This window comes from Pristiophorus japonicus, chromosome 2, assembly GCF_044704955.1.
Source record: "Pristiophorus japonicus isolate sPriJap1 chromosome 2, sPriJap1.hap1, whole genome shotgun sequence".
Classification (NCBI taxonomy): Eukaryota; Metazoa; Chordata; class Chondrichthyes; family Pristiophoridae; genus Pristiophorus; species Pristiophorus japonicus.
The window spans coordinates 226,947,168-226,972,124 of NC_091978.1; the positions used below are offsets into that span (position 1 = coordinate 226,947,168).

General features: G+C 44.5%; 1 protein-coding gene across 2 annotated transcripts in view; it reads left to right on the forward strand.

Moving 5' to 3' along the window:
- The window catches only part of nup54 (nucleoporin 54), a 108,290-nt gene that overhangs the window by 37,015 nt on the left and 46,318 nt on the right, over positions 1-24,957 (forward strand). For both annotated transcript variants that reach the window (XM_070871042.1, XM_070871043.1), the window contains exon 3: positions 6,764-6,838. In XM_070871042.1, the coding sequence (XP_070727143.1) occupies positions 6,764-6,838 (75 nt within the window). The remainder of the gene's footprint in view (positions 1-6,763; positions 6,839-24,957) is intronic.

Consider the following 24,957-nt stretch of genomic DNA (forward strand, 5'->3'; position numbering starts at 1 on the left):
CGGATGCATTGACAGTCATTTTCCAACATTCCATTGACTCTGGATCAGTTCCTATGGAGTGGAGGGTAGCCAATGTAACCCCACTTTTTAAAAAAGGAGGGAGAGAGAAAACAGGGAATTATAGACCGGTCAGCCTGACATCGGTAGTGGGTAAAATGATGGAATCAATTATTAAGGATGTCATAGCAGTGCATTTGGAAAGAGGTGACATGATAGGTCCAAGTCAGCATGGATTTGTGAAAGGGAAATCATGCTTGACAAATCTTCTGGAATTTTTTGAGGATGTTTCCAGTAGAGTGGACAAGGGAGAACCAGTTGATGTGGTATATTTGGACTTTCAGAAGGCTTTCGACAAGGTCCCACACAAGAGATTAATGTGCAAAGTTAAAGCACATGGGATTGGGGGTAGTGTGCTGACATGGATTGAGAACTGGTTGTCAAACAGGAAGCAAAGAGTAGGAGTAAATGGGTACTTTTCAGAATGGCAGGCAGTGACTAGTGGGGTACCGCAAGGTTCTGTGCTGGGGCCCCAGCTTTTTACACTGTACATTAATGATTTAGACGAGGGGATTAAATGTAGTATCTCCAAATTTGCGGATGTCACTAAGTTGGGTGGCAGTGTGAGCTGCGAGGAGGATGCTATGAGGCTGCAGAGCGACTTGGATAGGTTAGGTGAGTGGGCAAATGCATGGCAGATGAAGTATAATGTGGATAAATGTGAGGTTATCCACTTTGGTGGTAAAAACAGAGAGACAGACTATTATCAGAATGGTGACAGATTAGGAAAAGGGGAGGTGCAACGAGACCTGGGTGTCATGGTACATCAGTCATTGAAGGTTGGCATGCAGGTACAGCAGGCGGTTAAGAAAGCAAATGGCATGTTGGCCTTCATAGCGAGGGGATTTGAGTACAGGGGCAGGGAGGTGTTGCTACAGTTGTACAGGGCCTTGGTGAGGCCACACCTGGAGTATTGTGTACAGTTTTGGTCTCCTAACCTGAGGAAGGATATTTTTGCTATTGAGGGAGTGCAGCGAAGGTTCACCAGACTGATTCCCGGGATGGCGGGACTGACCTATCAAGAAAGACTGGATCAACTGGGCTTGTATTCACTGGAGTTCAGAAGAATGAGAGGGGACCTCATAGAAACGTTTAAAATTCTGATGGGGTTAGACAGGTTAGATGCAGGAAGAATGTTCCCAATGTTGGGGAAGTCCAGAACCAGGGGACACAGTCTAAGGATAAGGGGTAAGCCATTTAGGACTGAGATGAGGAGAAACTTCTTTACCCAGAGAGTGGTGAACCTGTAGAATTCTCTACCACAGAAAGTTGTTGAGGCCAATTCTCTAAATATATTCAAAAGGTGTTAGATGAAGTCCTTACTACTAAGGGGATCAAGGTGTATGGCGAGAAAGCAGGAATGGGGTACTGAAGTTGCATGTTCAGCCATGAACTCATTGAATGGTAGTGCAGGCTAGAAGGGCCGAATGGCCTACTCCTGCGCCTATTTTCTATGTTTCTAAGAGGAGAACATCTTCTAATCCAACCCTCCAAACCAAGAACATGGGGGTGAGGGTCGTGGGGGGGGGGGGGAATGGAGCTGGATGAAGCTCCCACTGTTGTACTGACTTTGGAGGAGGTGCCGCTCATTGCGGTGACAGCTCCTTCTGTGACTAGTGGTTTGAGTGCTGGTGGGACATTCCATGGTTTCACACCTTCCGAGGTTGTGAGTTCCAGTGGTGTGGTGCAGTGAGGCACACCCAGGGCCCCACCTTCCCCTATTTAAAAAAAAAAAAAGGAGGCAGACAAAAGCAGGAAACTATAGACCACTTGGCCTAACATCTGTCGTTGGGAAAATGCTGGAGTCCATTATTAAGGAAGCAGTAGCGGGACATTTGGAAAGGCATGATTCAATCCAGCAGCATGGTTTTATGAAAGGGAAATCATGTTTGACAAATTTGCTGGAGCTCTTTGAGGATGTAACGAGCAGGGTGGATAAGGGGGAACCAGTGGATGTGGTATATTTGGATTTCCAGAAGGCATTCGATAAGGTGCCACGTAAGTGGTTACTGCACAAGATAAAAGCTCATTGGGTTTGGGGTAATATATTAGCGTGGATAGAGGATTGGCTAACTAACAGAAAACAGAGAGTCGGGATAAATGGGTCATTTTTCGTTTGCCAAACAGTGACTAGTGGGGTGCCGCAGGGATTGGTGCTGGGTCTTCAACTATTTACAATCTATATTAATGACTTGGATGAAGGGACCGAGCGTAAAGTAACCAAGTTTGCTGATACAAAGATGGGTGTGAAAGCAAATTGTGAGGAGGACACACAAAATCTGCAAAGGGATATTGACAGGCTAAGTGAGTGGACAAAAATTTGGCAGATGGAGTATAATGTGGGAAAATGTGAGGTTATCCACTTTGGCAGAAATAATAGAAAAGCAAATTATAATTTAAATGGAGAAAAATTGCAAAGTGCTGCAGTACAGAGAGACCGGGGGGTCCTTGTGCATGAAACACAAAAAGTTAGTATGCAGGTACAGCAAGTAATCAGGAAGGCAAATGGAATATTGGCCTTTATTGCAAGGGGGTGGAGTATAAAAGCAGAGAAGTCCTGCTACAACTATACAGGGTATTGGTGAGGCCACACCTAGAGTACTGCGTACAGCTTTGGTGTCCGTATTTAAGGAAGGATATACTTGCATTGGAGGCTGTTCAGAGAAGGTTCACAAGGTTGATTCCGGAGATGAGGACGTTGACTTATGAAGATAGATTGGGTCGGTTGGGCCTATACACATTGGAGTTCAGAAGAATGAGAGGTGATCTTTATTGAAAGATGAGATAATGAGGGAGCTCGACAAGGTGGATGCAAAGAGGATATTTCCACAGAGGGGAAACTAAAACTAGAGGACATAGTCTTAGAATAAAGGGCCGCCCATTTAAAACTGAGATGAGGAGGAATTTCTTCTAAGGGTTGTAAATCTATGGAATTCTCTGCCCCAGCGTGTTGTGGAGGCTGGGTCATTGAATATATTTAAGACGGAGATAGACTGATTTTTGAGCGATAAGGGAATAAAGGGTTATGGGGAGCGGGCAGGGAAGTGGAGCTGAGTTCATGATCAGATCAGCCATGATCTTACTGAATGGCGGAGTAGGCTCGAGGGGCCAAATACCCTACTCCTGCTCCTATTTCTTAAGTTCTTATGTTCTTATGTTCCAAGGTTGTGGGTCCCAGTGGTGTGGTGCAGCGAGACACACCCAGGGCCCCACTTTCCGAGGTTGCGGGTCCCAGTGGTGGGGCCATGAGGGAGGGAATGTCTGAGGTAGTTCAAACCACGTCACTGACCATGAGGGAGGGAATGTTGCAGGTACTTCAGACAGTTTTGTTCAACATGAGGGAGGAAATGTTGCAGGTCGTTGAGACACTGTCAGGGCGCATGAGGGACGGCATGTTGGAGTTAGCTGCTGCAATAAGGGAACATGCCCAGACCCCGCGTCCATTGACGGAATCAACTGTCACTCCCACTCCAATCCCCACACCAGCCTCTGAAGAGCCCAAAGCCGGGCCCTCCAACTTGCTGCCTGACGCCGATGCCGCCCCCCACCCTCGAGGTGCGCAGTACCCAAGATGTTAGAAAGAATAAGCTTGGGACCAAGCCAAGAAACACTGCGCCACCGCCTGCGGGCAGGGGTGGTGGAGTGTCTAAGACCAAGCGCAGCGATCGGTTTTAGAATAAGGTGGATGGGAGATGGGTGCAGCCTTTCCTTGCTGTTGTTGTTGTTGTTATTAGTATTATTGTTGTTACTGTTCTCAAATTAAAAGTTCTTTGTAAGTTATGTAAATTTACAAGTTTAATAGTTTGTAAGTGATAAAGTTTTTAAGTGATTCTTAAAGAGTGATCTTGAAGTAAAGTTTAATGCAAGAATAATTTTAGTTAAGTACAAAAGAACTGTTTGTTAAACTTTTGAATAAAATATCTTTTACATTAAAACTGAATCATTTACATTATTTGTTCCATTAACACAACACAACATTACGGAACAGCTCCAAACAGTAAACATGGTCCATGTGGAATAATTGTCGCTGAGCCCTCGGGCATCAGCAAAGCGTTCACGGATGAGCTGCTGGCGCAAGGCTCGAACAATCGTTAAAGGGGCACCATGGCTAGCCCTCCTCTGCTGTCATGCTCCGGCCTCAGGCACTTGCATAGTTTCCTCATCCTCGTCGTCCTCCTCCTGTTCGTCATCTGCATCTTCCACATCATTATCATCTGCCATTCTCACCGCAGGTGGGTCTTCCACTACCAGGTGCTGCTGCCTCATGATGGCTAAGGCATGCAGCACACAACAGTGAACTGACCGACAATCTCAGGGGAGTACAGCAAGTAGCCTCTGGAATGGTCCAGGCATCGGAAACGCTATTTCAAGATGCCAATGGTCCTCTCTATGATGCTGCGCGTCGCAATGTGCGACATGTTGTATTCACGGTCAGCTTCCGTCCGGGTTATGCGTTGGGGCATCATGAGCCAGGTGGCCCTTTGTCTCTCAGTAGCCAGCTCTAGCCTTCTAGCTGCTGCTGCTGAAACATGGCTGATATAATGCTGTCGCGTAGGATGAACGCATCATGGGTGCTCCCAGGGTATCTTGCATCGACTGATATGATATGATGCATGTTGTCACACACAAGCTGCACATTAATGGAGTGGAAGCTTTTTATGTTCCTGTACATCTCGGAATCCTCCAAAGGCGCTCACAAGGCGATGTGGGTACAATCAATGCAGCCCTGTACCTTTGGGAAGCCATCAATCCAGGAGAAGCCCACAGCCCTGTCATGGGGAGCTTTATGAATTCAGTCCTCTGCGCATACAGTGCAACTGTCACCTGGTGAATGCAGACATATGTTGCATGTTGAGAGATGGCGCACACATTCCCAGTTGTAGCTTGAAATAAGCTGGAGGCAAAGAATGAAAGTTCAGCTGTAATCTTCACTTCAACTGACCAAAGTAGTTTCTCCTGAGGCTTCTAGGTTGCAGGTGTGCTTTGACCAACTCACAGATCTCCGTTACAACTTCTTTGTGCAAACGCAGCCTTCTGACACGGTCTGCATCACTCAGGTGGAGGTACGAATGCCTGTCTCGATATACCTGAGGTGGGTAAGGCCTCCTGCCCAGCACTCTATGGGCTCTGATGTTCCTTATGCGATGATGTCAAATCAATTGTCTCCTATGTAGCACCATGATGCAGAAGGCTTGCAACAAGGTATGGTATTGCCAGTATAGTCCCCATATTTAAATTTAACCTTTGAAAGAAGCTCAAAATCGCAGGAAGGCAGGCAGGACAGGTTCGTAGTTCTCTCTTTCTCTCTCCCCAAGGTCTGTATGGATGCACCACACTCGAGGTCTTGTGACTTCTCTCTCTTTCCCCCCCCCCCCCCCGCCGTCCCGCCCTTAACAAATTGTAGTCCTGTGACTTTTCTTCTCTTCCCCCACCCCCCACTTAACTAATTGCAGTCTTGTGACTTCTCTTTTCCGCTCTTCCCCCCCCCCCTTCCCTTAACCTAATTGCAGTCTTCTCTCTTCTTCTCTTCCCCCACCCCACCCCCCTCCTCCCTCCTCATTGTAGTCTTCAGAAGCCTTATGATCGGCACTTTGCTCCCTGGCCTCAGTCCAGAAGGCTTCCGATCGGTACCTTGCTCTCTCTCCTCTTTTCCCCTCGCCACGGCTTGTTTTCTAGCCGGGCCCCTGTGTCCGGGCGCGGCTGATTCTGCCGGCCAAAGCTACAGCCCTCCTTCAAAACGTTTGGTTTTGGCATGTGAGTGAGTAAAAAAATGAGAGAACTTCTGAAATCCAACAAATTTGCATTTACTATGTTTACAGGTTTAAAAAAAAGTTGAACTTTATTATTGATTTTGACAAGTGTTCTTGATTTCCTCCAAAATCTTCGATTTAAAAACAATGGCGCCTTTCAACGGCGATTTCTCAATGTGCACTGGTTTTCTTAAGTGCCAGAAGGTTTTTCGGGAGTGGCCAGGTACGCCGACCTAGGAGGAAAAAATGTTGGCAAAACTGCAAAAAATTATTTAAAAACCAGCGCAGACTTGAGGGAACTGCCTCCTATGACATAAAAAAAAACTGGCCTAGAAAAATTGTAACTAAGTCAGTTACGCCGGTACAGATTGCAGGGGGAAACTTGGGGAAAAAAATGCAAAAAAAAACACGTGCCCAAAAAATGGCGTCAATGACTAGGGAAAATTGAGCCCAATAATGTAGTTTTCTGGGATCAAGTGGATTTTGAATGACACTCTGAGTAGACCAGAATCATGCCCCACCCCACTAGTTCTGTGGATGCAGGACTAGGTGCTTCCTTTCAGTGGTTACCAAGCAGGGAGGGAGGCCTAACACTATGATTGTAAGAATGCTGATGTTTAAAAGCTTCCATAAAAGTTCTCCATGGGCTACCATTTTCTATAAAATGAGACAAAAAGTCCTTTGAAGAAAAAGTCCAGCGCTAGACTTTCCTTTCCTTCCCTTTCCGAGAGATAAAAAGGAAAACTGGGAGTGCTGGAAATTTAAACTAATGGCAGACAATGTTGGACTTGCAGGGCAAGTTGCTGAGCATCTGTGAAGAGACGCTTGGGATTCGTCTTTCGAGTGGAACCCTTCATCAGGATGCCAAAACCTTACTGTTTAACATTTAATATAATTAAATGTGAGTGCCATCTAACTTAATATTTTGTGTGCTATATTATGTATTTTTTGTCCAGGTTTTGGCCCGTTTGGAACAACTACCACTACCACAAGTGGACAAACAGCAGGATTCCCTTTTGGAGCAACTACAGGTACTGTAACATTTATTATATCAACTTCATCTTTTGTTGATCAAATATTGCACTTTAAAATTCCAGCATTTTCCTTTTAATAGGCATTTACTGAAAGCCATCTCACCCTCCCCTTCCCACAGTTCAGTGAACTTGTTGTTTAAAATGTTTCTGTGGAAATAATTCTCATAAAAAGATACAACTTTACCTAGTGTGGCTTGACAGTCATTAATAGTACCAGTTATTAGATAATGTAACCGTTCCATTTAATGAAATGAAGTAGGATGTAGCAAATAATTGTATAGAATAAAAAAAGTTCTTTAGACCCATAGGAGTATTCCTGTGTGGTTACCTCGGGTGGAGGAATCAAGAACAAGGGGACATAATCTTAAAATTAGAGTTAGGCTATTCAGTAGTGAAATCAGGAAGCATTTCTTCACACAAAGGGTGGTCGGAATTCTTTCCCCCAAAAGGGTGTGGATGCTGGGTCAATTTGAACTTTCAAGACTGAGACAGATAGATTTGTGTTAGATAAGCGTATCAAGGGACATAGAGCAAAGATGGGAAAATTGAGTTTAGGTACAGATCAGCCATGATCTAATTGAATAGTGGAGTAGGCTTGAGGTGCTGTTCCGTATGCTCCTCTGTTATGAGGTGATGTTTACATTGGCTCCCGGTTCCCGAATGTCTCGAATTTAAAATTCTCATCCTTGTGTTGAAATGCCTTCCGGGCCTCACCTCTCCCTATCTATGTAGCTTCCTCTAGGGCTTTACACCCTCACACTTGAACTCTCCATTTCTCTGACTCTGGCCTCTTGTGCACTTTCTCCCTTTTACCTCACCAGTCCCCGCCGTAACTTTAGCTGCTTAGGCCCCACACTCTGGAATTGCAAGCTTAAACCACTCTGCCTCTCCACCTTCCTTTTCTCCTTAAAACCCACCTCTTTGACTAAGCTTTTGTCAATCCCCCTGTATCTCATTCTTTGTGTTGACATCTATTTTTTTTCCTCAGCTCTGTGATGTGCCTTGTGTTTTTTCTATGTTATAAGATGCTTATGCCAATGCAAGTTGTAGATTTACAGCAAAGACTGAGCAGTGTGCAAATTTACAAGCTTGGTAAACTTTGTAGTGATCAGAACCTCAAGATTATGCTATACATTTAAAGACTCCCCTCACCCTGCTCCAAATAGTCTATCCCACTTTAGTGGATAGTAAGGATTTATTTCCATTGGTGGAGGGGTCTATTACGAGGGGGCATAGTTTAAAGGTGGTTGGTGGAAGGTTTAGAGGGGATTTGAGTGGGGGCTTCTTTACGCAGAGGGTTGTGGGGATCTGGAACTCGCTGCGTGGAAGAGTAGTGGATGCAGAAACCCTCACCACTTTTAAGAGATGGTTGAATGGGCGCTTAAAGTGCAGTAACCTGCAGTGTTACGGACCTAGAGCTGGTAATTGGGATTAGACTAGATGACCTTTTGTTGGGCGGAGCAGATATAATAGTAAGTACTGCAGGGATTAGAATACGGCCAGGGTGATGATCTGGACTAGTTTCGATCGCCTGGATGGGTCGGAGAGGAATTTTCCCAGATTTTTTCTCCCTAAACTGGCCTGGGTTTTTAATCTGGTTTTTGTCTCTCCCAGGAGATCACATGGCTACGGTTGGGGAGGAGTGTAGAATGTTTCAGTATAAGGGGTGTCGCAGTTGTGGTGAGGCGGATTGATTGGACTGGGTGCTCTTTGCCTTTCCGTCATTGTTCATAGGTTTATATGTAACCTTTAGGGCTGCTGACCAAGGGCCGTGTGGCTCTTTGTCGGCCGGCGCGGACACGATGGGTCGGAATGGCCTCCTTCTGCGCTGTAAATTTCTATGGGCCCAAGTTTCCACATGATTTGCGCCTGATTTTTAGGAGCAACTGGTGGAGAACGGACTATCTTAGAAATCGCAATTCTCCATATTTTTGTTTCTGCAGTTCTAGTCAGTTAGAACAGTTTCACTTTGGAACAGAATTTTTTCTTCAAAAGGGGGCGTGTCCGGCCACTGATGCCTGATTTCAAAATTTCCACAGTGAAAACGTACTCCAAACTAACTTAGAATGGAGCAAGTGAAGATTTTTGTAGAACTGAAAAAACCTTGTCTACACATTAAAAAATCAGGCGCAGGTTACAAATTAGACGTCCAGAACGAGGTGGGGGGGGGGGGGGAGGGGGAGGGAAGGGAAGTCATTAAATTCTATAATAAATCCTTATTTATACTTATACAAATAAATCCAACCTGAATAAAAATTTATAAGCAAAGAAAAGATTAAGTGAAAAGTGCTTCACCCAGGGAGAATGCTGCAGGAAGCCTCACAAGTTGAGGCAGCCATTCGTTCCCGCGGGGGGGGAGGAGGAAGCTGTTCGTTCCCGCGGGGGGGGGGGAGGAGGCAGCCGTTTGTTCCCGACGGCGGGCGGGGAGGGGGAGGGAAACGGCTGCCTCAACTTTCTGAGGCTTCCTGCAGCCTTCTCACTGCTGCAAGAAGCCTCAGTGCTGATGTGCTGATGGCAATGTGCTTTTATTAAAAAATGTTCAAAAATTAAACAGCTACAAAGAACTACAAAAATGGCCAAGTGCCAATGTTTCCTTCACACTGCGCGTGCGCGAACGCTCCAACGCGCACGCACAGCGTTGCCGGCAGGAAAAAAACTAATTTAAATGGTACCCGCCCCCTCCCACTTACAAAATCGGCGCGAGTGGTAGGCTCCGCCCCCCTGGGCGCCGCGCCAAGCAGACATGGAGCTACAGGGCGCTCCAGAATCGCGGGTTTTTTTTTCAGGCGCTGTTTTCGGCGCGAAAAACGGGCGCCCAGCTCGAAGGGGCGCCCGTTTTTTATCGTGTGTAAACTTGGGCCCTATGTTTCTAGATCACTACTGTTTTTAGACATTACTGGAGTGAAGAGATTATAAAGTGTATTCAGTATTTGTCAAGTTGGAATATAACAACGTTTCAGTCTCAGAAGGACATTACATGAACATTAAACCGAGAAATTAATCCCAAAAAAGAATAAAACACAACTTATTTTGATGTAGAGTGAGACAGTCCTTTAGTGGGGTGGGAAAGAACTACAACAGACTACAAAGGATCAAATGTGGCAGAGGAAGAATCTGTGAAGCGTTAGAGGTGGAGGAATAATCACTGAGTTTCCATGCAACTTGATGAGTAGCTTTGTTTTACATCTAGCCAAAACTGGAGAGCAACTTATCCCATGTTTGTTGATAAATGGAAAATTACAGCGGTAGTGCAGTTACTCTATGCAGATTGTTGTCACTTTAATTTATTAGAGCTCTTGTGATGTTTTAATTTTGTTTTCTGTTTTTTTTAAGTACAGCAACACAGTTTTGTAGTCCAAGATTCGTGTGTGATTTTTCTCCATTCTGTGACTTAAACGAAATATGGTTTTGTAGTCATTATATGACACTAAATCTCTCATGACAAAAGATTTCCTGAAATTCATACTTTGGTTGACTAGGTGTCAACCTTGGCTCAGTGGGTAGCACTCATCTGAGTCAGAAGGTCATGGGTCCAAGCCCCACTCCAGAGACTTGAGCACATAATTTAGGATGATACGGAGATGCTGTCTTTCCGACGAGATGTTACTCTGAGGCTCTGTCTGCCCCCTCGGGTGGATGTGAAAAGATCCCATGGCACTATTCAAAGAAGAGCAGGGGAGTTCTCTCGAAGTCTGGGCCTATACTGACCACTAAAACAGATTATCTGGTTATTTATCTTATTGCTATTTGTGGGACCTTGCTGTGTGCAAATTGTCTGCTGCCTTTCCCTACATTACAACAGTGACTACATTTCAGAAGTACTTCTTTGACAGTAAAGTGCTTTGGGACGTCCCGTGGACGTGAAAGGCTTTATATAAATGCAAGTTCGTTCTTTAATCTACATATTGATTGGGCTAACCAAACTGGTAGCAATACTGTGGAGGAGGAGTTCCTGGAATACAGAAGGAATGACTTTCGAGACCAATATGTCGAGGAGCCAACTAGAGAGCAGGCCATCCTAGACTGGGTCTTGTATAACGAGAGAGGAGTAATTAGCAATCTGGTCGTGCGAGGCCCCTTGGGGAAGAGTTGACCATAATATGGTAGAATTCTTCATTAAGATGGAGAGTGACATAGTTAATTCAGAGACTAGGGTCCTGAACTTAAAGAAAGGAAACTTCGATGGTATGAGATGTGAATTGGCTAGGATAGACTGGCGATTGATACTTAAAGGGTTGACGGTGGATAGGCAATGGCAGACATTTAAAGATCACATGGATGAGCTACAACAATTGTACATCCCTGTGTGGTGTAAAAGTAAAAAAGGGAAGGTGGCTCAACCATGGCTAATGAGGGAAATTAGGGAAAGTGTTAAATCCAAGGAAGAGGCATATAAGTCGGCGGCAGTCGGGAGCAGCCTCGAGGAGGTCCGTTGGTGAGGCCTATAAAAGGCATAGCAGGGAGTCCGGGGCCCAGCATCGGCGGCAGTCGGGAGCAGCGTCGAGGAGGTACGTGGAGAGGCCTATAAAAGGCACAGCAGGGAGTCCAGGGCCCAGCGTTGGCGGCAGTCGGGAGCAGCGTCGAGGAGGTCCGTTGGTGAGGCCTATAAAAGGCACAGCAGGGAGTCCGGGGCCCAGCGTCGGCGGCAGTCGGGAGCAGCGTCGAGGAGGTCTGTTGGTGAGGTCTATAAAAGGCACAGCAGGGAGTCCGGGGCCCAGCGTCGGCGGCAGTCGGGAGCAGCGTCGAGGAGGTGCGTGGAGAGGCCTATAAAAGACACAGCAGGGAGTCCGTGGCCCAGCGTCGGCGGCAGTCGGGAGCAGCGTCGAGGAGGTCCGTTGGTGGGGCCTACAAAGGCACAGCAGGGAGTCCGGGGCCCAGCGTCGAGGAGGTGCGTGGAGAGGCGTATAAAAGGCGTACTTGTGCAGCTACAGGGAGAGGGCAAAAAAGAAGTAGAAAGAAACAGAAAGGTGACGTCACAGCCAAGGGGGTAAGTGATTGGCTGGTGATTGGTGAGTTGTTTTTCTTTTTTCTCTTCTATAACAGTGAGTAAACTTTAGCATTGTTGTTGCCTATCTAAGGGTTAAGTCATGGCAGGACAGCTCGGTCACGTGTTATGCTCCTCCTGTACCATGTGGGAACTCAGGGACGACTCCAGTGTCCCTGACGACTACGTGTGCGGGAAATGTATCCGCCTCTGGCTCCTGACAGACCGCGTTGCGGAGTTGGAGCTGAGGGTGGATTCACTCTGGAGCATCCACGATGCTGAGAATGACGTGAGTAGCACGTGTAGCGAGTTAGTCGTACCGCAGGTGAAGGGTCCACAGTCAGATAGGGAATGGAAGACCAACAGGAAGAGCAGTGCAAGGAAGGTAGTGCAGGGGTCCCCTGTGGTCATCCCCCTGCAAAACAGATACACTGCTGAGAGTACTGTTGAGGGGGATGACTCATCAGGGGAGGGCAGCAGCAGCCAAGTTCATGGCACCGTGGCTGGCTCTGTTGCACAGGAGGGCAGGAAAAAGAGTGGGAGAGCAATAGTGATAGGGGATTCAATTGTAAGGGGAATAGATAGGCGTTTCTGCGGCCGCAACCGAGACTCCAGGATGGTATGTTGCCTCCCTGGTGCAAGGGTCAAGGATGTCTCGGAGCGGGTGCAGGACATTCTAAAAAGGGAGGGAGAACAGCTAGTTGTCGTGGTGCACATTGGAACCAACGACATCGGTAAAAAAAGGGATGAGGTCCTACGAAACGAATTTAAGGAGCTAAATTAAAAAGTAGGATCTCAAAAGTAGTAATCTCGGGATTGCTACCAGTGCCACGTGCTAGTCAGAGTAGGAATCGCAGGATAGCGCAGATGAATACGTGGCTTCAGCAGTGGTGCAGCATGGAGGGATTCAAATTCCTGGGGCATTGGAACCGGTTCTGGGGGAGGTGGGACCAGTACAAACCGGACAGTCTGCACCTGGGCAGGACCGGAACCAATGTCCTAGGGGGAGTGTTTGCTACTGCTGTTGGGGAGGAGTTAAACTAATATGGCAGGGGGATGGGAACCAATGCAGGGAAACAGAGGGAAACAAAAAGGAGACAAAAGCAAAAGACAGAAAGGAGATGAGTAAAAGTGGAGGGCAGAGAAACCCAAGGCAAAGAACAAAAAGGGCCACTGTACAGCAAAATTCTAAAAGGACAAAGGGTGTTAAAAAAACAAGCCTGAAGGCTTTGTGTCTTAATGCAAGGAGTATCCGTAATAAGGTAGATGAATTAACTGTGCAAATAGATGTTAACAAATATGATGTGATTGGGATTACGGAGACGTGGCTCCAGGATGATCAGGGCTGGGAACTCAACATCCAGGGGTATTCAACATTCAGGAAGGATAGAATAAAAGGAAATGGAGGTGGGGTAGCATTGCTGGTTAAAGAGGAGATTAATGCAATAGTTAGGAAGGACATTAGCTTGGATGATGTGGAATCTATATGGGTAGAGCTGCAGAACACCAAAGGGCAAAAAACATTAGTGGGAGTTGTGTACAGACCTCCAAACAGTAGTAGTGATGTTGGGGAGGGCATCAAACAGGAAATTAGGGGTGCATGCAATAAGGGTGCAGCAGTTATAATGGGTGACTTTAATATGCACATAGATTGGGCTAACCAAACTGGAAGCAATACGGTGGAGGAGGATTTCCTGGAGTGCATAAGGGATGGTTTTCTAGACCAATATGTCGAGGAACCAACTAGGGGGGAGGCCATCTTAGACTGGGTGTTGTGTAATGAGAGAGGATTAATTAGCAATCTCGTTGTGCGAGGCCCCTTGGGGAAGAGTGACCATAATATGGTGGAATTCTGCATTATGATGGAGAATGAAACCGTTAATTCAGAGACCATGGTCCAGAACTTAAAGAAAGGTAACTTTGAAGGTATGAGGTGTGAATTGGCTAGAATAGATTGGCGAATGATACTTAAGGGGTTGACTGTGGCTGGGCAATGGCAGATATTTAGAGACCGCATGGATGAACTACAACAATTCCTGTCTGGCGTAAAGATAAAAAAGGGAAGGTGACTCAACCGTGGCTATCAATGAAAATCAGGGATAGTATTAAAACCAAGGAAGTGGCATACAAATTGGCCAGAAATAGCAGCGAACCCGGAGACTGGGAGAAATTTAGAACTCAGCAGAAGAGGACAAAGGGTTTGATTAGAGCAGGGAAAATGGAGTACGAGAAGAAGCTTGCAGGGAACATTAAGACGGATTGCTAAAGTTTCTATAGATATGTAAAGAGAAAAAGGTTAGTAAAGACAAACGTAGGTCCCCTGCAGTCAGAATCAGGGGAAGTCATAACGGGGAACAAGGAAATGGCGGACTAATTGAACAAGTACTTTGGTTCGGTATTCACTAAGGAGGATACAAACAACCTTCCGGATATAAAAAGGGTCAGAGGATCTAGTAAGGAGGAGGAACTGAGGGAAATCCTTATTAGTCGAGAAATTGTGTTGGGGAAATTGATGGGATTGAAGGCCGATAAATCCCCAGAGCCTGATGGACTGCATCCCAGAGTACTTAAGGAGGTGGCCTTGGAAATAGCGGATGCATTGACAGTCATTTTCCAACATTCCATTGACACTGGATCAGTTCCTATTGAGTGGAGGGTAGCCAATGTAACCCCACTTTTTAAAAAAGGAGGGAGAGAGAAAACAGGGAATTATAGACCAGTCAGCCTGACATCGGTAGTGGGTAAAATGATGGAATCAATTATTAAGGATGTCATAGCAGCGCATTTGGAAAGAGGTGACATGATAGGTCCAAGTCAGCATGGATTTGTGAAAGGGAAATCATGCTTGACAAATCTTCTGGAATTTTTTGAGGATGTTTCCAGTAGAGTGGACAAGGGAGAACCAGTTGATGTGGTATATTTGGACTTTCAGAAGGCTTTCGACAAGGTCCCACACAAGAGATTAATGTGTAAAGTTAAAGCACATGGGATTGGGGGTAGTGTGCTGACATGGATTGAGAGCTGGTTGTCAGACAGGAAGCAAAGAGTAGGAGTAAATGGGTACTTTTCAGAATGGCAGGCGGTGACTAGTGGGGTACCGCAAGGTTCTGTGCTGGGGCCCCAGCTGTTTACACTGTACATTAATGATTTAGACGAGGGGATTAAATGTAGTATCTCCAAATTTGCGGATGACACTAAGTTGGGTGGCAGTGTGAGCTGCGAGGAGGATGCTATGAGGCTGCAGAGCGACTTGGATAGGTTAGGTGAGTGGGCAAATGCATGGCAGATGAAGTATAATGTGGATAAATGTGAGGTTATCCACTTTGGTGGTAAAAACAGAGAGACAGACTATTATCTGAATGGTGACAGATTAGGAAAAGGGGAGGTGCAACGAGACCTGGGTGTCATGGTACATCAGTCATTGAAGGTTGGCATGCAGGTACAGCAGGTGGTTAAGAAAGCAAATGGCATGTTGGCCTTCATAGCAAGGGGATTTGAGTACAGGGGCAGGGAGGTGTTGCTACAGTTGTACAGGGCCTTGGTGAGGCCACACCTGGAGTATTGTGTACAGTTTTGGTCTCCTAACCTGAGGAAGGACATTCTTGCTATTGAGGGAGTGCAGCGAAGGTTCACCAGACTGATTCCCGGGATGGCGGGACTGACCTATCAAGAAAGACTGGATCGACTAGGCTTATACTCACTGGAATCTAGAAGAATGAGAGGGGAATCTCATAGAAACGTATAAAATTCTGATGGGACTGGACAGATTAGATGCAGGAAAAATGTTCCCAATGTTGGGGAAGTCCAGAACCAGGGGACACAGTCTAAGAATAAGGGGTAAGCCATATAGGACCAAGATGAGGAGAAACCTTTTCACCCAGAGAGTTGTGAAATTGTGGAATTCTCTGCCACAGAAAGTTGTTGAGTCCAGTTTGTTGGCCATATTCAAAAGGGAGTTAGATGTGGCCCTTACGGCTAAAGGGATCAGGAGATATGGAGAGAAGGCTGGGGTAGGGTACTGAAATGCATGATCAGCCATGATCATATTGAATGGCGGTGCAGGCTCGAAGGGCCGAAATGGCCTGCTCTCCTGTACCTATTTTCTATATTTCTTTATTAAACTAGTCAATTTGTGCCACTCGTTTTCCTGCTGCAGAAATGTATTGATTGCTTTGATGCTATGATGTCATACAGTAGTTTCTGGTCTATTCAGTAAGGGGATGGTCCTGACCTAACCGTGAAGCGAGTTGGACCCTTGTGCTACAATTGAATGAGCTGTTTAATTCGATGAATAATTTACTAAGAGGATATAAACATCAGGTCATAAAAAATGGCGATTTGCCTTGAAAAGATAATTGAGGTGGCAGTGGAAGAATGTATAACTAAAGCATTTAGGGAGAATAGAGGGCAAATAATTCCAGCTTGGATAATAGGGACGGTAACAAAAGCTAAAGGGTGAAAGGTCATTTTACTTCCATTGATCATTTTGTTTGGAGTGTCTCACGAGTTTACGTGGCCACATATTCGCTTGATGGGTAGATTGGATTCTGTAGTAGGTTGTCAAAGAATTAGGCGGGAAAATACTGAGTGGCACCAATAGCCACGGTCGACTTCAAGTGGCCAACTTCGGATTCTGTACTCCATTGCACTGTCGCTGCCCAATGACTCTTGATTATAGCTGGCAGTGTACTAAATCTGTTGGAAAAACTAACACTCAGTGGTGATTCTGCTGAGGGACTAAGGAGCGAGCAGGCCTCCATGGTGAAGATATCGTGGATATCTCTTTAAATTGTTGAATGACAAAGGAAAGTAAGGATTAGTAAAAGGAGAAACTCTGTGTAATATGATTGTTAAAAAAGCAAAGTGAACATATGAATCTAGAATTCCTGAGGGAATGCAAACAACTGATAAAAGTATTACATACCAGCAGGAAAAGAAAAAACTTAAGAGACACTGAAACTACTGATTACGGAAACAGGAATCAAAATCTGTGAAAAAGTTGAGTAAATTCTCCAGTTCAATATTTGCAAGTTAAAAGTACAATATAGGGCAGAGGTAAAATGGATGATCCAAGAGAGACAGATTAGGTATGTAATAAAATTAACATTACTACTGAATTGATAGCTGGATATCGACTGAGAGTCAAGTAAGTAAAGCACCGAGCCTTGATAGGATACACCCAAGAGCTCATAAGGAACTTGAGGGTGAGCCAACAGCATCAGTGGCAGAGATATTTGGTGATTTGCTAGAAAAAGGAGTAACATTGGGGGATTAGTTGGGTAATGGTAGCGGGGAATATGGAGCAAAGGCAGGTAATTGGAGTTGGGGTACAGATCGGCCATGATCTAACTGAACGGAGGAACAGGCTTGCGGGGCTGAATAATCTACTCCTGTTCCTATGGCTCTGGAATGCCATATATAATGCTCTCATTTAAAAAGGGATTAAGATATGTGGGGAGAGATCTGAGTAACTATAGACTAGTTAGTCTGACATCGTTATCAGATAAAGCTCTAGAATCGATTACCAACGACAAAGTCATGTAGTGCTGAGAGAAATGTGAACTAATTGGAAAAAATCAGCATGAATTTACAAAAAGGGAAGCCAGAGCAATTTAATAGAATTTTTGATGAAGTACTAAAAGATGCACTGCTCCTGGATCCATGTACTCTTATCAATATAAGACAATTGATAAAGTACCGCATAGAAAACTAGATAATTAAATTAGCTGACACTGTAGTTGCAGCAGTGTGCTGAGACAGAGATTGAAAACTGGGCATGGGTGACTGAGTGTCTGTTAATGGAAGTATCCTGGCTGGAAAGGTATGATAAGTGGAGTCCTGTAGGACTCGATGTTGGGACCAATAGCTGGCAGGATTAATGCAATGGAGGATGGGGAAAAGCTTCAAGACTGTTAAGGGATGGAAGGAAATAGGAATGAAGGGTCAAAGGAAGTAATCCCACCTTTATACAGAGCATTGGTTATCACTAAGACCACCCTTTCCACCTTCGTAATATTGGCTGTCTCCACCCTTGACTCAACTTATCTGCAGATGAAACCCTTATCCATGCTTTTATCGCCTCTGGACTTGACAAATCCAACGCACTTTTGGCTGGCCTTCCACTTTCTACCCTCCGCGAGCTTGAGGTAATTCAAAACTCTGCCATCCATATCCTAACTCGCATCAAGTCCCGCTCTACCCATCTCTCCTGTGCTTGCTGACCTACATTGGCTCCTAGTTAAGCAACACCTCAAATTTAAAATTCTCATCCTTGTTTTCAAATCCCTCCATGGCCTCGTCCCTCCTTATCTCTGTAATCTCTTCCAGCCCTCATCATCATAGGTAGTCCCTCAGAGTCCAGGATGACTTATCCTTGAGCCCTATAATCCCCCTAGACCTCTGTGCTCCACCTATTCTGGCCTTTTGAACATCCCCGATTTTAATTGCTCCACCATTGCCGGTCGTGCCTTCAGCTGCCTAGGTCCTAAGCTCTAGAATTCTTCCCTAAATCTCTCAGGCTCTCCACTTCTCTTTCCCCTTTTAAGACGCTCCTTAAAACCTACCTGTTTAACCAAGCTTTTGATCATCTGTCTGAACATCTCCTTATATGGCTCTGTCAAATGTTATTTTTTAATAACGCTCCTGCGAAGTGCCTTGGGAGGTTATATTACATTAAAGACACTATATAAATATAAATTATGTATTGTGTGCAGTTTTGAAATTTATGCAACAGAAACTGTGTGGCTAAACTGGAAAAGGTTAAAAAATAAGGTGTCTGGAGAATAATATATATCATATTTGGCTGAAAGATCTGGGAATGTTTTCATTGCAAAGAAGTACACTAAGGGAAAATATGATTCAGATTTTGTTAAAAGGCTCAACAACAACAGCTTGCATTTATATAATCCATTTCACTTGGAAAATGCCCCCAAATGGTTTACTGAAAAGAACATAAGAAATAGGAGCAGGAGTAAGCCATACGGCCCCTCGAGCCTGCTCTGCCATTCAATAAGAACATGGCTGATCTGATCTTGACCTCAACTCCACTTTCTTGCCTGTTCCCCCATAACCCTTGACTCCCCGATAGTTCAAGAATCTGCCTATCTCAGCCTTGAATATATCCAATGACTCAGCCTCCACAGTTCTCAGGGGTATAGAATTCCAAAGGTTCACGACCTCTGAGAGAAGAAATTCCTTCTCCTCTCCATCTTAAATGGACGACCCCTTATTCTGAAACTATGCGCCCTAGTTCTAGATTCCCCCACGAGGAGAAACATCCTCTCAGCATCTACCCTGTCAAGCCCCCTCAGAATCTTGTATGAGATCACCTCTCATTCTTCTAAACTCCAAAGCCCAACCTGCTTAACCTTACCTCATAAGACAATCCCTTCATCCCAGGAATCAGCCCAGTGAAACTTCTCTGAACTTCCTCCAATACAAGAATATCCCTCCTTAAATAAGATCAAAACTGTACGCAGTACTTCAGGTGTGGTCTCTTCTTCTCCTTTGCAATAAAGGCCAACATTCCATTTGCTTTCCTAATTACTTGCTGTACCTGCATGCTAACTTTTTATGTTTCATGTACGAGGATACCAAGATCCCTCTGTACCGCAGCATTCTGTAGTCTCTCTCCATTTAAATAATATTTTACTTTTCTATTCTTCCTACTAAAGTGGATAACCTCACATTTTCCTACGATATACTCCATCTGCCAACTTTTTGCCCACTCACTTAACCTATCTATGGCCCCAAATTTCCCCATGAGTTGCACTGTTTTTATTGGGTGTAACTTGATTTTTCTGGTGTATCTTTTTAGTTGCAAATATGGCCATTTAATTTGCGCCAGTGTAAGTGAGTTAGTTAGGTTTTTTGTTAGGTCAGTTTTTTTTTTCAAAAGGGGGCGTTCCCAGCCACTTACACCATTTATGCCAATTTGGCCAGAAAAAAGTTGTACTAAACTAACTTAGGGCAGCATATGTGTCCACATTTGTCCGCACAGAAAGACCTTACTTACAGTTAAGGAATCGGCGCAAGTAACAACATTTAAAGCACCACCAAGCACCAAACAAAGTACAAAAAGTAGCAAGCAATTAATTAACAAATAAAATAGAAGGAACCCTGCCCCTAAAGCACCAAGACCAAAGTAATAAGCAATCAATAAATAACAAATAAAAAAATAGAAGGAATCCTGCACCTAAAGCACCAAAATCAATCAGTAAATAACAAATAAAAAATAAAAGTCCTACCTTAGGGAACGCAGTGGGCCTGTGCAGAGGTCCTGGCACTGTTTTCAGCGCCGGGACCTGGCTCCACCCCCAATCCATTGGGCCACTCTGCGTCACGACCAAGGAGAGGCTGGAGAGCAGCCAGAATAGGGGCGTCTTTTTTCGGCGCGCTTGGAGGTGGACAAAAGTGGCGCACCTCGGGTGAGGGCGCCAGAAAAACAGGTTAGGGAAATTCTATCCCTAAATCCCATTGCAGATTCTTTGTGTCCTCCTCACAACTTGCTTTCCCACCTATCTTTGTATCGTCAACAAATTTGGCTACATTACACTCGTTCCCTTCATCCAAGTCATTAATATAGATTGTAAATATTTGAGGCCCCAGCACCGATCCCTGTGGCACTCCACTAGTTGCACTTTGCCAACTCTCTGTTTTCTGTTAGTTAGCCAATCCTCTTATCCATGGTAATATATTACCCCCCAACACCATGAGCTCTTATCTTGTGCAGTAACCTTTTATATGCCACTTTATCGAATGTCTTCTGGAAATACAAATACACTGCATCCAGTGATTCCCCTTTATCCACCCTGCTCGTTATATCCTCAAAGAACTTTAATAACTCTTAATTTGTCAAACATGATTTCCCTTTCATAAAACCATGTTGACTCTGCTTGATTGCATAATGATGTTCTAAATTTCCTGCTACTACTTCCTTAATAATAGATTCCAGCATTTTCCCAATGACAGATGTTAGGCTAACTGGCCTATAGTTTCCTGCTTTCTGTCTCCCTCCTTTCTTGAATAGGGACGTTACATTTGCGGTTTTCCAGAAGCTAGGGAATTTTGGAAGATTGCAACCAATGCATCCACTATCTCGGCAGCCACTTCTTTTAAGACCCTAGGATGCAGGCCATCAGGCCCAAGGGACTTGTCAGCCTTTAATCCCATTAGTTTGCCTAGTACTTGTTTTGTTTTAATTTCCTCCTTTCCTTTTGCCCCTTGATTTTCTACTATTCCCACATTACAACAATGACTACATTGCAAAAGTATTTCATTGGCTGTAAAGTGCTTTGGGATGTCTGGTGGTTGTGAAAGGCGCTATATAAATGCAATTCTTTCTTATTGGGATGCTATTAGTGTCTTCTATCATGAAGACAGATACAATATATTTGTTCAAAGTCTCTGCAATTTCCTTGTTTCCCATTATTAATTCCCCAGTCTCATCCTCTAAGGGACAACATTTACTTTAGCTACTCTCTTCCTTTTTATATATTTGTAGAAGCTCTTACTGTCTGTTCTAATGGGCTAGACTTTCGCCTTCATTTTTGGCGGTTTTCTCAGCAGTACAGCTGTTTTTTGATGAAAAACCGCCCGGCGAAAGTTTCCTCTTTAATTTTTTAAAGAGTTCCGCCCACATTTTGAAAAGACTGCCGCAGGGCAAACCGCCCACGTGCATCTGCGTGCACCGCCAAGAAAATCGCCAAGATCTAAGTTTTGCCTCAACAGAGGACCCGTACACACCCACGAGGAAACCGCCCGTGAAAAGCTGCCTGAACCAGGGTGGTAGGTGAGTATCCTGCAAAGAAAGGTAAGTTAAAGATTTTTTATAATTATTTTTAAAATTCTAAAACGGCAATTACATTAAAAAGTGTCTTGAGAATGTTTTATAACATTTTATTTTTTGTTTAAGTGAAAAAATATTTTTTGAGTTTTCCCTCCTCCCTAGGCCCAACTGCAGCCTCGGAGTAAATTAAAAATTTTTTTTAAGAACTGCCCGATCTCGCTACTTTCAGCTGTAACCGCCCAGAAACCACTGAGAATCTTGGTGTAAGAACCATTTTCTCGTTGGGCGGTTTTAATTACCTAATTAGTGGAAACTTTCGCCGGCATTAACTGATGAAACTTAACGGTATTTTCTGGGCGGTGAGGGCCTTGGGGAAAGTCTATCCCTATATTTCTTGCTAGCTTACACTCATTCTATTTTCTCTTTCTTTATTTTTTTAGTCATCCTTTACTGGTTTCTAACATTTTCCCTATCTTCTGGCCTACTACTAATCTTCACAACATTGTATGCCTTTTCTTTCAATTTGATACCATCCTTAATTTCCTTAGCCACGGTTGGTTCATTCTTCTCTTAGAGTCTTTCTTTCTCAATGGAATATATCTTTGTTGAAAATTATGAAATATCTCCTTAAATGTCTGCCATTGCTTATCTACCATCTTACCTTTTAATATATTTTTCAAGTCCACTTCAGCCAACTTTGTCTTCATGGGCTAGAATTTCCTAACAGCCCGCCAGCGCCCAATTGCCACCCAAAAGACCGCCAAGATTCCCAAGATTATCGCTGGCGAAAACTCCCCGTCCAGCCCCCCTAAAATTTTAAAATCCGCCGAGCGAAAAACATGGGCGTTTCACCCCCAATCAGGGCGAAAAGTGGAATTTAGGGTTGATTGAGCAGTTCCTAAAGAAAATGGGTGATAAATAAAAAAATAATTAAAAATTTACACCGAGGCTGCGGGTTGGGCTTAGCAGCAGAAGAACACTCAAATTAATTTTTCAAAAAAATCACAAGAAATAAAAAAAAACATTCTCAAGACCCCTTTAAATTAAATCACCACAACAGAATTTTAAAATAATGGGTAAAAAAACAATTACTAACCTTTTTCTTGCAGAGCTACTCATCTACCGACCGCCCAGCTCCGCTGATCCTCGTGGGTGTTTTTTTCCATAATTACCTATGGGTCACTGCTGAGTCAAATATCGCGCCAGGGCGATCTGAGGACGGTGCACGCCGGTGGTCTGCTCCCCAGCAGTACCTTGAAACCGCCGACGTAACTCGAGTAGGGAATTTTTTGCTCACCAGATTGTCGCCAATGGCCAATATCGCCTAGAAACCGGGCGGTAAGCCATTGGAAATTCTAGCCGAATACCTTTATAATTGCCTTTATTTAGGCACTAGTTTCAGATCCAAGTTTCTCACCCTCAAACTGAATGTGAAATTGTATCATGCTATGATCACTCTTCCCTAGAGGATCCTTTACTATGAGATCATTAATTAATCCTGTCTCATTACACATTACCAGATCTAAAATAGCCTGCTCCCGGGTTGGTTCTACAATGTATTGTTCTACAAAACTGTCCTGAATACACTCTATGAACTTGTCCTCAAGGCTACCTTTGTCAATTTGATTTGTCCAATCTATATGAAGATTAAAGTTGCCAACAATTACTGCAGTATATTTTACAAGCCCCCATTATTTCTTGATTTATATTCTGATCTACAATGTAGCTACTGTTAGGGAGCCTATAGACAACTCCCACCAGTGACTTTTTTTCCCTCGATATTTCTTATCTCCACCCAAACTGATTCTACATCTTGATCTTCCGAGCCAAGATAATTTCTCACTACTGTACTGATCTCGTCCTTTATTAACAGAGCTACCCTACTTCCTTTTCCTTTCTGCCTATCCTTTTGAATTGTCCTGAATATTCAGTTCCCAGCCCTGGTCACCTTGCAACCACATCTCTATAATGGCTATCAGATCATACCCATTTATTCCTATTTGTGCCATCAATTCATTGTTACGAATGCTGCGTGCATTCAGATAAAGAACCTTTAATTTTGTCTTTCCACCATTTTTCCGTACTCTGACCCTATTTGCTGGGGCATTCTTACGTTTGTACGCGCTGTCACTTCCTGTCACACTCTGGTTATCATTACCCATATCGCTACCCTGCACTATTGTCTTGTCCTTTCTCTAACTTTCTAAATTTCCCCTCACCTGAAACCTCCCGCCCGCCCCCCCCCCCCCCCCCACACTATTTAGTTTAGAGCCCTATCTACAGCCCAAGCTATTCAGTTTGCCAGGATGCCGGTCCCAGCATGGTTCAAGTGAAGCCCGTCCCAACAGAACAGCTCCCTCTTTCCCCAGTACTGGTGCCAGTGCCCCATGAATTGAAACCCAGTTCTTCCACATCAGTCTTTGAGCCACACATTCAACTCTCTGATCTTATTGACCCTATGCCAATTTGATATATAAACAAAAAATATTAGGAGGGATGACCAAAAGCTTGGCCAAAAAAATGAATATTAGGAGGATCTTGGAGCATGAGAGCGAAGTGGATGGATTCATGCATGAGACCGAGCTGGCTGTAGTCACTGTTTCCAAGAGTAGAGTGAAGGGATGGAGTCAGAATTCAGGGTCGATTGTAGCACTGGAGGAAGTTACAAATATGGAGGGGGTGAGGCCGTGGAGGGATCTAAACACAAGAATGACCAATTTAAATTTGAATTGTTAGGTGACCAGGAATCAATGTAGGTCAGCAAGGACAGGAGGAATGAGAGAGCATAACAGGTTATGAGCAGCAGAATTTTGGATGAGAGAATGTTTATGGAGGGTGGAAGATGGGAACCTGGCAAGGAGAGCATTAGAGTAAGTGAGCCTGAAGGTGACAGAAGCATAGATGTGGATTTCAGTGACCAATGAGGAAAGGGCAGAGCTGGGCAATCTTGAGGAGGTGGAAGTAAGGAGTCTTCGTGATAAGCAGGATATGGATTTGGAAGCTCAGCTCGAGCTTGACTAGGATGTCAAATTTGCAAACAGTTTGGTTCATCCTGCGATGCTGGCGGAGGGGTGGAGTTGGCGGCAAGGGTACAGAGTTTGTGTTGGGAAGCTAAGACAATAGCTTTGGTTGGTTCCATCTCTTTCCCCTCCCTGCAAAACAACGTTTAGCTTCAGGATATAGAAGAACAGTTAGAGCTATTTGTATTGGCACAAAGTTGTAGACCAAGGGGGAATTAATTTTAAGTGAAAAGGAATAGATTCAGGCGGGATACAAGGAAACATTACTGAGAAGATGATTGGTTATTAGAACAGCTTATAAAGGCAAGCAGCTTAGATATCTACG